This window comes from Stenella coeruleoalba (genome assembly GCF_951394435.1).
Source record: "Stenella coeruleoalba genome assembly, chromosome: 6".
NCBI classification, from domain to species: domain Eukaryota; kingdom Metazoa; phylum Chordata; class Mammalia; order Artiodactyla; family Delphinidae; genus Stenella; species Stenella coeruleoalba.
The window spans coordinates 118,970,097-118,983,666 of record NC_137151.1 but is presented as its reverse complement, the minus strand read 5'-3'; the positions used below and the strand labels follow the sequence as shown (position 1 = coordinate 118,983,666).

Below are 13,570 nucleotides of genomic sequence, written 5' to 3'. Positions count from 1 at the left end.
CAATTTTGTTTATCTTCTCAAAGAACCAGCTTTTAGTTTTATTGACCTTTGCTCTTATTTGCTTCATTTCTTTTTCATTTATTTCTGATCTGATCTTTATGATTTCTTTCCTTCTGCTAACTTTCAGGGGTTTTTGCCAATATCACTGATGAACATAGATGCAAAAATCCTCAACAAAATACTAGCAAACAGAATCCAACAGCACATTAAAGGGATCATACACCATGATCAAGTGGGGTTTATCCCAGGAATGCAAGGATTCTTCAATATATGCAAATCAATCAATGTGATACACCATATTAACAAATTGAAGGAGAAACACCATATGATCATCTAAATAGATGCAGAGAAAGCTTTCAAAAAAATTCAACACCCATTTAGGATAAAAACCCTCCAGAAAGTAGGCATAGAGGGAACTTGCCTCAACATAATAAAGGCCATTTATGACAAACCCACAGCCAACATCATCCACAATGGTGAAAAACTGAAACCATTTCCACTAAGATCAGGAACAAGACAAGGTTGCCCACTCTCACCACTATTATTCAACATAGTTTTGGAAGTTTTAGCCACAGCAATAAGAGAAGAAAAAGAAATAAAGGAATCCAACTCGGAAAAGAAGAAGTAAAGCTGTCACTGTTTGCAGATGACATGTTACTATACATAGAGAATCCTAAAGATGCTACCAGAAAACTACTAGATCTAATCAATTAATTTGGTAAAGTAGCAGGATACAAAACTGGTGAACAGAAATCTCTGGCATTCCTATACACTAATGATGAAAAATCTGAAAGTGAAATTAAGAAAACACTCCCGTTTACCACTGCAACAAAAAGAAGAAAATACGTAGGAATAAACCTACCTAGGGAGACAAAAGACCCATATGCAGAAAATGACAAGACACTGATGAAAGAAATTAAAGATGATACAAATAGATGGAGAGATATACCATGTTCTTGGATTGGAAGAATCAACATTGTGAAAATGACTCTACTACCCAAAGCAATCTACAGATTCACTGCAATCCCTATCAAACTACCACTGGCATTGTTCACAGAACTAGAACAAAAAATCTCACACTTTGTATGGAAACACAAAAGACCCTGAATAGCCAAAACAATCTTGAGAAATAAAAACGGAGCTGGAGGAATCAGACGCCCTGACTTCAGACTATACTACAAAGCTACAGTAATCAAGACAGTATGGTACTGGCACAAAAACAGAAATATAGATCAATGGTACAGGATAGAAAGCCCAGAGATAAACCCACACACATATGGTCACCTTATCTTTGATAAAGGAGGCAAGAATATACAGTGGAGAAAAGACAGCCTCTTCAATAAGTGGTGCTAAGAAAACTGGACAGCTACCTGTAAAAGAATGAAACTAGAACACTCCCTAACACCATACACAAAAATAAACTCAAAATGGATTAAAGACCTAAATGTAAGGCCAGACACCATCAAACTCTTAGAGGAAACATAGGCAGAACACTCCATGACATAAATCACAGCAAGATCCTTTTTGACCCACCTCCTAGAGAAATGGAAATAAAAACAAAAATAAACAAATGGGACCTAATGAAACTTAAAAGCTTTTGCCCAGCAAAGGAAACCATAAACAAGATGAAAAGACAACCCTCAGAATGGGAGAAAATGTTTGCAAATGAAACAAATGACAAAGGATTAATCTCCAAAATTTACAAGCAGCTCATGCAGCTCAATATCAAAAAAATAAACAACACAATCCAATAATGGGCTGAAGACCTAAATAGACATTTCTCCAAAGAAGATATACAGATTGCCAACAAACACATGAAAGGATGCTCAACATCACTAATCATTAGAGAAATGCAAATCAAAACTACAATGAGATACCATCTCACACCAGTCAGAATGGCCATCATCAAAAAATCTACAAACAATAAATGTGGAGAAAAGGGAACCCTTTTGCACTTTTGGTGGGAATGTAGATTGATACAGCCACTATGGAGAACAGTATGGAGGTTCCTTAAGAAACTAAGAGTAGGGGCTTCCCTGGTGGTGCAGTGGTTGAGAGTCCGCCTGCCAATGCAGGGGACACGGGTTCGTGCCCCGGTCCAGGAAGATCCCACATGCCACAGAGCGGCTGGCCCCGTGATCCATGGCCGCAGAGCCTGCACGTCCGGAGTCTGTGCTCTGCAACGGGAGAGGCCACAACAGTGAGAGGCCCGAAACCGCAGAAAAAACAAAACAAACAAACAAAAAAACCTAACAGTAGAACTACCATACAACCCAGCAATCCCACTACTGGCCATATACCCTGAGAAAACCATCATTCAAAAAGAGTCATGTACCACAATGTTCATTGCAGCTCTATTTACAATAGCCAGGACAGGGAAACAACCTAAGTGTCCATCATCAGATGAATGGATAAAGGAGATGTGGCACATATATAAATGGAATATTAGCCATAAAAAGAAACAAAATTGAGCTATTTGTAGTGAGGTGGATGGACCTAGAGTCTGTCATACAGAGTGAAGTAAGTCAGAAGAGAAAAACAAATACCATATGCTAACACATGTATATGGAATCTAAGAAAAAAAAAATGGTCATGAAGAACCTATGGGCAAGACGGGGATAAAGATGCAGACCTACTAGAGAATGGACTTGAGGATATGGGGAGGGGAAAGGGTAAGCTGGGACAAAGTGAGAGAGTGGCATGGACATATATAAACTACCAAACATAAAATAGATAGCTAGTGGGAAGCAGCTGCATAGCACAGGGAGATCAGCTCGGTGCTTTGTGACCACCTAGAGGGGTGGGATAGGGAGGGTGGGAGGGAGGGAGACGCAAGAGCGAAGAGATATGGGAACATATGTATATGTATAACTGATTCACTTTGTTATAAAGCAGAAACTAACACACCATTGTAAAGCAATTATCCTCCAATAAAGATGTTTAAAAAAAAAATCCAAAAAAAAAAGCAGCTCCTGTGGTCTGTCTCTAATGAATTCACCCACAATGAGGCTGCGGGGAGGGGAAGCAGGAATTGCTGATGTTTGTGTTAACCCTTTTACAATTCCTTCTCCTGAATCAGAACCCCAGATCCTTACTCAGGGGCTGTGAGTTGCCAAATCCCTCCATAGGCAATGTGCAAACTAGTCTAGAGCTCTCCAGGGTTTTCTTTTACTCATAGAGGAAGAAGCAGGGGAACGACCAAACGATGAAGACTTACACTATCCCTTCAGTGATAACTGCCTCACTCACCCCCATCTTGGTTTGAATCAGGCAATAAAATCATAGACAGAGAAATTTTCTCCAGCTACGTGAATGCAAAGAAATATTTTGGGTAGGCAACTCCCATCAGCACAGAGGGATAAACAGGATGCTTATGGAATAAGGAACTTCAGGTGATAGTCAATGAATTTGTGAATTTAAACACATTCACTGAAGAAGCACAGTATGTTTTATTAAATTATTTTATTTGATGTAGTGTTGGCAGGGGTAGTTTTGTTTATTAGAGACCCCTCTGTTCACATATCTCATCTGCTACTCAAAATGGAAGACTTCCTGTGAATTAACCAGAGGACGCTCCCTACTGCCACTCATGTTATTATTATTACTATTATTAGCAATAATAGTAATATATCATTACTATTATTATTAGAATTCATGAAAAATTCATGAGGGAGACAGAATGAAGACTGAGGAACGCTAATCTGTTCTTTTCTACTTTCAGAAAAACCTGAAGATGAAACTCTGGATTTTCACTCTCCTAAACTTCCTGTGACCTGTGGTAAGGCAAAGGGGATTTTATATAAGGAGAAAATGAAACAAGGTGAGTTCCTCGATCTTCTGCTCTTTGGAAACCCTAGATGAAGGAATCACTAGAAGGGAAGGAAATATCCACGTGTGTCATTGTTCAGGACATGGACCCTGCAGGCTAGGCTGCAGAAAAAGCAATGCTTTTTAAGAAGGAATTTTCAACCTTTTCAATGTCATGGTACATCTGACGATCAGGCCACTCCCCTCCCACATGGAAGTCATCCATGGACCCTGTGACACATGTCCTAGCCACATAAAAGGCAAATTCTGTCCCAATCCTTCACCAGTAGGGCAGGTTTTAGGGCTTCCTTCAATCTGAGAGAGGAGGAATCAGACTCCCCTGCTACTGCTTCCACCTCACAGGGAGTCTCTGGACCCAGAAAGGTAGAGCATCACAAGTAGGGGGTTGGAGGTTTAGGGTGAATTCAAAGAGGACGGAAGTGGATCCAGGAATGGGCTGTCTTTACCTTACAGGCTCCTCAGAGAAGTGTATTCAGAACAAGAAGGGACTTTGGTTCACACCAAGAGAATTTGAAATTGAAGGAAAACGGAAACAATCAAAGAACTGGAAGCGGAGTGTGCTTTGTAGAGGAAAGACCCTAGAACAGCTGCTGCAGGTATTGGAATAACAAGGGACACATAGGTGATGAGTTTAATTCCTTGAAGGATGAGTGGAATTTCAATATCAGAAGGGTGAAGAAATTCCCATTAGGCTTCCACAGCATGACTGAGAAAAAGCTAAACGATCATAGAAAAACATTGTGGGTGAGAAATTTAGGAACATAGATTGGTGCTAATGGTGGGGAACTTTAAATGCAAGGAGGGATTCAAGAAGCTTAGCCTGGTGGTATCAGAGGGGGTGGGCTGGAAGGAAACTAGATGGAGACAGAGACACCTGTCTTGTTTCATTAGGAAGTGGAAACTTGGATATTTACCAAAGAAGAACCTCGAGAACAACCCCATTCATTGACCCACCCTCTCTTTCAGAAAGGACTTCTGCTCTGTCCTCCGAGAAAAAGTCTCGAGAGAGGTAAATAGCAAGTGAACTTCTACCACATTCTCAGTCGTCATGTTGCCGACTTTCTGTGTCCCAAGGCTTGCCTGGGAGTTCTCGACTTTACCAGCCTCAAGTCACCTTCCCGTTTCAGCACTGCATCTTCATGACAACTGCTTCAGCACACTGGTACATGTACATGCCACCATTATTTTCAAAGTTAATTTTAAGAAGGGGAAGCAAATAACTCTTTAAAGATTAGGACAAAAGTGTGTGTTTTAGGAAAAGATCTGTATATTTGGATGATTACCAACAAAAGACGTCAGAAATAGAGTGCCCTAGTTTGAAAAGTAGATACGGTATTGAAATAGACAAGAACAGTATAAGAAAGAATAAGAAGATCATCGCTGATTGAACTCCAAGTATTCCTCAGTTCAACATGCTCATTACTGGTAGCACCAGAATGGAATAATGTGTTTGAACTGAGCTTTGTCTCTGCACAGCCTGCCTCCAGGTGAAAATGGCAGTCATCCATTGGCTCTACCCGCTGCCCCTCCCCACCTGTCTTTACTTCCGTAAATACAACTTCCAGTCCCGTTAGATATGAACCTCCAGCAGAGGCAGTGGTGCCTCTCCCATCTTGCCCTGGAGGTTAGCCTGACACTTGGCTGGATTCATTCAAAGTTTATAAGGCAATGATCCCCCAAAGCTGTTTATTGTACAAACCATCTTTTCCATGCTGATTTGAAATATCTTGGTATGTTTAGGGAGGCTCCTGGTAATGGCAAAAAATAGGGAAGAATACAGATGTCCATCAGTGTTGTAAAATGAACTGATACATCAACAGAATAATACTTTTTAAAAATGGATGGTTTGCAGGTATAGACCCATCCTTCAGTCAGTGGAAAACCACCCAAGGGTTTTAGGGTCAAGAAAGCTTCAGGAAGCTTAAACTGGAAAGAACGTGTATGGAAAGACATTGCTTACGTGAATATGTAAGGCTATGACTAAAAAAATATCTGAAAGAATCAGTTATTCTGGGATGGGATTACAGGGTACATTTGACTTCCATATGATATATTTCTGTACAGGTGGAATTTTTATAATGATCATTAATTACTTTTGTAACCAGAAACAAAATAAAGATATTTAAAATCCAGATCCTTAATGGCCCCAATATTGTAGTTCCTTCTTACTCATAATGCTACCAGTCAGCAAATGACAGCCAGGGGCACACTTGACCTGACCATTCAGTCCCTCCATCAGGAGCCACGTTGAGATAAAGAAAACAAAGTTTAGTTCTGATCATGAATGGACCAGTGCAGGCCTTTCCCCCAGCAACATTTTTCAGCATGTCACTGTCACTCTGCAGTATACCCAGTCTCCACTGGTGTCTAGCTCTGTTTATGTGTACCAGCAAGAGATCTGATGCTAATACTATAAGCACGTGTTTTGTGGCTGCCCTGCAGGCGCTGCTCCCTGGACCCAAGGCAAAACGGGCAGCTCAGGGCCTGTGAGAGCCTCTACTTCCAGAAGGGCCGAGTATGCAGCCAAAAGTTGCTACCCTAATGGCATGTAGTGGGGGACTGATAGTTTTTGCTTTTGTTTTTTGGGGGGTTTTTTTGGACAAATTCTAGAGCCTTTTGTTGAGGAGTCCCCATTCAAAGTGGGCTGAGGTGCAAATAACAGCTTAAATGGGTACAAGTAAAACCTGTGAATGAGGACTATGTTACCCTCAGAGCTCAAAAGGGGTAAAAATGTTGGGCAGTTGTTGTGGGATTGAGTATTCAGAGGGTCAGTTATCGTTTCTTGACAGTGTCAGGAATAGAGCAGCCCTGAGCTGACCAAACAAAGCCCAGAGATTTGCTGAGCTGGTAGGGCCTTGTACTGCGTGTGGGGTGATGACCCTTCCCTTTCCCTGAGTTCCTTTCTGAGTAGTTGTATATTCTGAATGAGTATGTCAGAGGAGAAGGATGTCATCAGTGTGGTGTCGTACCTGTGCTCCCGGGGGAAGTCGGATGCAGTCACAATTTTGCCTGCAGAGACTGTGTGTGATGGCAAAACTGTAGAGGTACCCCATGGTAGCCAGGTAAAGGCGTGTTGTATCCCTGCAAAGGTGGAGGCCAGCTGCAGCTGAGATGCTATTGAAATAAGCACTGAACAGAACATATTAGCCAAATCTGTGACAGTAAAGCATTTACCACTCGCTAAGTGGATGGCATCAGTAATTGCAATAATATTGGGTATAGGGACTTTAATGGGTGGGGCTCCTTTGTGAGTAACGGTATGCCACTAAATTTAAACAAGGTACCCGCTATCCTCTTAGGGTATTTACCAAACATGTAACAGAGGACAAACTGGTATACCTTACCTTAACCATCAAAACTGTTGCCTTACCTAAATGCCCCGAGGTCATAACATTCATTGCCCTAAAATATCCTATAGTGGGCATTGATGCTGTGATCCAACAAATAATAAAGTAAAATAAAATTAAATCTTTGACACAATCAGCTTTATAAAATGGACCTTCCTCTCTGTTAAAATTGTTAATAGAACTCAGTATAAATTAAAACAAGGCCTTCGAGGATAGAAACTTATAATACAAGATCTATATATTTAGAGCAAGAGTGATGATCTCTACTTTTTCTCCATTTAACTGCCCAATTTGGCCTGTTCTTAAACTTGGAAAGAGGGAATGGTGCCTCATGGTGGATGCCCGCAACCTCAGTGCCGTGGCCCAGCAGCCAGCCACACAGCTCAAAGCGTAAGCCAGGAGGGAGCAGAGCCAGTTAGCAATCCACAGCAAAAGAAGAAAGGCCACTGGGCAGGGGGCGTGGTCACCCAGACTCCTGCTTGCTAACCCAAGTGGGTTCAGATAGTGAAAGCAATGATGCAACACATGTACTAAGAGAGAATGAAAGATTTATTACCCACATACAGAGTCTTTCTGGGAAGAGGCAAGGTAGGCCACCCAAGCTGATCTGAAAATGGCTTGAGCTAAGAGAGGGTGAAGCCCGACGTTTTATTCCGGTGGGGCAAGGTGAGGACTCCCTTGCTGGGGCGGGTGTGTCTGGCTTGAACTTCTCACTGTGGTCGAGGGAGGGAGGGCGTGTGCTTTCCCATCACCTTGCCCAGATGTGCCAAGAGGGGAAGTTGGGCTTGAAGCCATCAACAGTCAAACATGAAAACCGGAGTCAAACTCTTTATTACAGAATGTGATTGTGGGGTTGTATGTCCTTTCTCTACCATTTCTTTATCATATCATGTGTGCTGGAAACTTTCACTCCTTGAGCAATGGTGCTCAAGGCTCTGGACCCAACCGGGGTCTCAGCCAGGAGGATTGGGCCGGTCTGGGCTATCTGGGAACTGGCATCTGTACTCTGGACCAGGGCAGGCCACGTGTCCAGTCAGAGGCAAGAATGGCCGTAGAGTGTCAACCCCAAGAACAGAGAAAGGCAGACTGACAAGTTCAGGACGGGAAGGCCAGAAAGATTCCCTGACATTCAGGATCAGGGAGTCCTCCTTATGAGGCCCTGGGGCCTAGTAAGTGGAGAGGGTGAGCAGGAAGCCCCCCCAGTTAAGAGAGGTGAACAGAGTCCCAGATCAAGAAGATTTTTCACTCTGGCTGAGTGACTAGTTTTGCGAATGGACAAAACATGTCCATCCCTTATGCCCTTGCCCAGGTCCTCATTATTTGTATTATGGACGGTTGAGGGAAGTGGCAGGGTTTCTCTCCTTGGGTGTAACTGATTCCCAGGCCCTTTGAGGCTTTGCTCCAGCTCTTGATGGTCTACTTCCTGACCACCTTCCATCCTTCTGGTGGGGACAGTATCACAGTCGGGCAAAGGCAGAAGGACCCCTCTTCCTGACTCCCAGCTTTAGTGCAGAGAAAATGTTCCCTTGGGCGCGTGGAGCCCAGCACTGTCTGTCTTGTGGGGCTGGGAGCGGAACCGGGGTTCCTGCCTGTGAATATCCAGCCGTAAAGACCGTGTTCCTCACATAAATCACTTGTAGAATTTACTACATTTTAAGGCCATGAGAAAGACCCCTATGGTTCCTCAGGCCCCCCAAACAACACATTTCACAGAAACTCTCTGTCTTTGTATATCTTTCTTTCCGTGTGTCAGCGAAACGTCAGAGGCTGTCCTCTGAGCTGCCAACACGTTTGCCTGGCACGGCGCACAGCGGATGAGGACAGCTCTGACCCAGGCACGGGCAGCCTCGGGGCCAACCTGACTCAGGTACTAACTTACTTTGACTGCAGAGAAAAAGCATTCCTCCTTTCCAAGGCTTGTCAGATGAGACAGTTGCCCAAAGCTGTGTTTTCTCCAATTTCGTGTACTTACAAACCCTCCCCGGGATCCTGTTAAAGGCAAATTTCGATTCAGTAGGTCTGCGATTCTAACCAGCTCCCAAATAACGCTGATGCCGCTGGTCCTTAGACCACACTTGGTGCAGTAAGGACTTAAACGACCTTCCAACCCCTTCCAGCTCTGACAATCTGTGCTTCACGCAGTGATGTGGCAGTTCTTGCCGCCTGCTCTTCCACGATTGCAAGGCCGGGCTGGTCCTTCGTCTGCGGGCGTTCCCAGTGCACGCCCCACTGGGTCAGGCCGAAGTGTCTAGTGGGACCCGAACGCCGTGTTCCAGATTCCCGCAGTGTCAGTGTCCGCGGTTCCTTCTGACCCCAGCGGTGCCTGCGTTATCTCCCTTTCTAGCAGGAAAACTCCAGGGAATGTGAGGTATGCTGTAGAGGGGGGCCGCTGCTCTGCTGTGACACTTGTCCAAGGACCTTTCATGAGGACTGTCACATCCCACCTGCGGAGGCCAAGAGGTTAGTGAGACGCAGTCCGCCTCGTGCGCGTACACTTTGCCCAGGCTCTGCCTCTGGTCGCTCCTCTCCACGTGGAAGAGCATCCTGGGCTCGGGTGGCCCAGCGCAGCCCAGTGGGGCTGCAGCCTGTGTTCCCTCTGGTATCGGTGTCTGAGTCTGTGGCTGGGCCACCCTGACTGCCACTGCCTCCGGGAGATGGCCTTTCCTAGTTTCGTAACCCAGACTCCTGTCCAAGGAGGGTAAGGGACGAAAAACACCAGTTGTCTGTGTTCCGTGAGTATTCAGAAAAGGCAGGAAACATGGCCTGCTTCTCCCATTTCCCCAAGGTCTCGACAGGCTGGGAGCCTGGGTCCGCCAGGGGCTTAAGACCCAGTTTCCAATACTTGGGGCTGGTGGGCAGGGCTCCCTGTTCTCCCAGCAGCTCTGAGGGGGGAAGGAGAGCCCACCACTTAACCTGACACCACACTGACCCCTTTGTCGCTGCCTTGATGGGAGACCCCCCCCCTTAGGAGGTGTCCCCTTCATCCCCGGCCGCACCCATCAGCCATTCCCGAAAGGAAAACGGTGACTGTTTCCAGGGACCTTGCCCTCGCTCACTTATGTCCGGCCCCTCAGGGGCACGTGGAGTTGCACCTTCTGCAGGATGAAGGAGTCTTCTGGAAGCCAGCAGTGTCTTGGGGAATCTGGGGTCCTGGCAAGGCAGATGCAGCCCGAGGAGCAGTTGGTGAGTCGGATGGGAACCCCAAGCCTACCCCTTTCCCCTCAAAGAGGCAAAGGGTCCAGGAAAGGGCACCCAAAGGAAGCCTTCAGTGTCTCACTTCAGAGGATGGAGCTTCAGTGCCCAAACATGGAGGACAAACAGAATTCACCCCCCCGCCCCCATCATGGTGCATATTGGTAAACGGGATCGGAAGTCCGCTGTGCTTGGCTGCCCCTGTTTGTGGTACCTGGGCAAAAGCTTGGCTTCACTTTCTCCAAATAACATTTCCCTTTAAATCCCTCTTCGCACTTTACAGAAATGTGAGTTTCTCCTCTTGAAAGCCTACTGTCATCCACAAAGCTCTTTCTTCACGGAGGCCCCATGTAATGTAAGTCCTATTAGATGTTTCTCATCCTCTGGGCATCTCTCTGACGTTAAACTCATTCTGGAAATGTGGAGCATGCGTCCTGCAGGTACCTCTATTTGCAGAGAACAGAAGGTTTCGCTGCAGACTCTGGAGTGGCACTGCCACAGTTGAATGGGGTTCAAACTCCACCCCATCGCATCCCAGCTCTGGGACACAGACGAGTTGCTTCTCCTGCCCCGTATCTCAGTTTCTCCTTCTCTTCTGTGGGAATGTCTTTCTTAGAGAGAGCATAGCGGTGAGGGTACAGACTCAGGAGACTTGAACTGTGGGTTCAGTGTAGCTCTGCCAGTTTTTAGCTGTGAAATCTTAGGTAGGTCACTTAACTTCTCCATCCCTTGGTTTCTCATCAATACAACAGGGGTCATTATAGTACCAGTCTCTTAGGGTTGTTGTGGAGATCCTATGTTAATATAGTGGCAAAGCTTAGAACAATGCCTGGCACATAGATGTCGGACGTTATTATCAGTATTACCCTGGAAATAAAGGCTTGTGTTGGATCCATTTCAGCGATGACGGCTATGCTAACATCACCTCTTCGATGGCTTTGCCGCTAGATTCGAGATTATGGTGAGCCCTTTAGGGAAGCCATGTGGTTGGACCTGGTTAAGGAAAGGCTGGCTGAGAAAGTGTACACAGTGGCCTGGTTTCTACGGGACATACGCCTGATATTTCGCAACCATAAAACATTTTACAAGGTAAAGGGCATTTCCTGCCTCCGTTTCGCATGCTTTCTACTTTCCCCGCATTTCTGGCGCAGCAGAGCCTTGCAAGAAGCTTACCCAGTCTTGTCCCGGGGAGAGCTCAAAAAGACAAGGATTGTAGAAGAAAACTGCCTCCTAACCCCAGGGGTGGAGAGGAGGATGTCCGGAAGAACAGCAAGCAGGACAGGGAAGGATCCTTGTAAACGGTGCCTGAAAAGAAATCCATCCTCAGTTTCAGAAAGATACGCTCCTCCCACCGAGGAGTCAATTTCATCCTGCCTCCCTGTTCAAACTAGGGGGAAGGCAGTTCATGCTTCCATGGTCCTTCCTGCCTCAGAAACACAGAAATAAATGAATTAATTAACTTAGATGAAATAAATTAAACATTCAGGATGCTCATGCTTGGATTTTTACTCTTGAACTTCCCAGTGGACTCGAACATCCGGATTTGCCTCCAGCTGGTGTTGCCTCCATCCTTCGTTAGTAGGGAGAGTCAACGAGTTGAGCTACCTTGCGATCCAAGGCATTCTTAGCTTTAGTTTATTGAGTTTTCCCTGATTTTTACTCTCACTTATACAGGTGTTTCTCGGGACACATCTAGGGTAGATTCTCATCTCCACCCAGCCTCCTTCCTCTCCTGTGTGCCACAAGTTGGCATGTTCACTGTAAGCTGGTGTCCATCCACGGGGCTGGAGGGGAAAGAGTCAACCCAGGGAGCCCCTTGATGCCTGGCACAGTCTTAGCCTTGGAGGACAGAAGGGTCAACCTTTCTTCAAAGAGTGGGCTTTCAAGAAAAGCTTTATCTTTCTCTGTTTTGCACCAAACTCAGGCTTTGCAGGGGTCAAAATCAGCTCATCGGTCAAGATCGCCTGTCAGGTCTAAGTTAACAACCAGGCAGGGTCTCATGCATTTGAACATTTGAGCGGCAGGCAGCGTCTTCCCACCTATTCTGCCTGACGGCGGGGGAAACACAGTGTTCGGGAAAGGGAGGACAGGGCTCCAAAAAAGCACGAGTGATTTGCTGGCCCTAATCCTTCGTCCTTAGACCTCTGTGTGTTTGCTTTTTTTCTCTTTCAGGCCACCGACTTTGCTCAGGTAGGACTGGATTTAGAGGCAGAATTTGAAAAGGACCTCAAAGAAGTGCTTGTTTTTCATGAAGCCAGTGAGAACAGCTTCCAGGTTCCTCCTTGATCCTGTTCTGGACGAACTAAGGCATCCCAACTTCAGGATCCAGATGATGTGGCCCTGGCCCTCCTTAGATTGCCAACGAGTCTGGAATGCTATTGGCTGCCTCTTGACTCAAATCCAGACCCTTCAGAGCACTGTCACACCCTCCACCGCCTTTTATTGTTTCTTTTTATATTTCGCACCTCAAAAAAATTAAATATTGGCTTAATACTATTAAATACCCCATCACAGTTCATAGTCTCCCCGTTGTCTCATAAATCTTTTTACAACTGTTGTTTGAATTGGGATCCAAACAGCTTCCACACACTGAATTTGGCTAATCTATCTCTTAAGGCTCTTTTCATCTGTAAATTCCCCACTGCCTTTTTTCCTTGCTGTCTACTCTTTGGATAACGTGGGGTCTTTGTCCAATAACATTTTTCATATTCTGGATTTTTCTACATCCCCTTAGTGGCATGTTTTTTTCTCCCTGGCGTTTTCTGTAAAGTAGAAGTTAGATCTAGAGTCTTGCTTAGATTCAGGTTTGGGTGGGCGGGGGATGGAGGGGTACTTCGATTTGGCTTTTTAGTAAAGAGACTTCGCAGGGGGAGCTGTGTATTCATTTGTAATGTTAAGATCGTCCAGCAGGTTCAGGTGTTACCAGCCTGACCCATCTGTTATACATCACCCTTTCCCCTAATGATTTTAGTAGCCACTGATGCTCATTGCCTAAACACATTTCACTAGGGTTTGCAAAATGATTATTTTTTTTTGGCCGCGTTGGGTCTTTGTTGCCGTGCGCGGGTTTTCTCTAGTTGCTGCAAGCGGGGGTTACTCTCCGTTGCGGTGTGCGGGCTTCTCATTGCGGTGGCTTCTCTTGTTGCAGAGCATGGGATCTAGGTGTGCGGGCTCAGTAGTTGCGGCACGCAGCCACTAGAGTG

At 45.5% G+C, this 13,570-nt stretch overlaps 1 protein-coding gene across 1 annotated transcript in view; it reads left to right on the top strand.

Moving 5' to 3' along the window:
- The window catches only part of SP110 (SP110 nuclear body protein), a 40,019-nt gene extending 26,880 nt beyond the window's left edge, over positions 1-13,139 (top strand). The window contains 11 exon segments of the mRNA XM_079924560.1: positions 3,722-3,820; positions 4,282-4,424; positions 4,795-4,829; positions 4,831-4,837; positions 8,929-9,042; positions 9,520-9,639; positions 10,179-10,199; positions 10,203-10,358; positions 10,651-10,722; positions 11,316-11,456; positions 12,540-13,139. Of these exon segments, the coding sequence (XP_079780686.1) occupies positions 3,722-3,820; positions 4,282-4,424; positions 4,795-4,829; positions 4,831-4,837; positions 8,929-9,042; positions 9,520-9,639; positions 10,179-10,199; positions 10,203-10,358; positions 10,651-10,722; positions 11,316-11,456; positions 12,540-12,653 (1,022 nt within the window). The 3' untranslated portion in view covers positions 12,654-13,139.
- Positions 13,140-13,570: the final 431 nt, after the last annotated feature.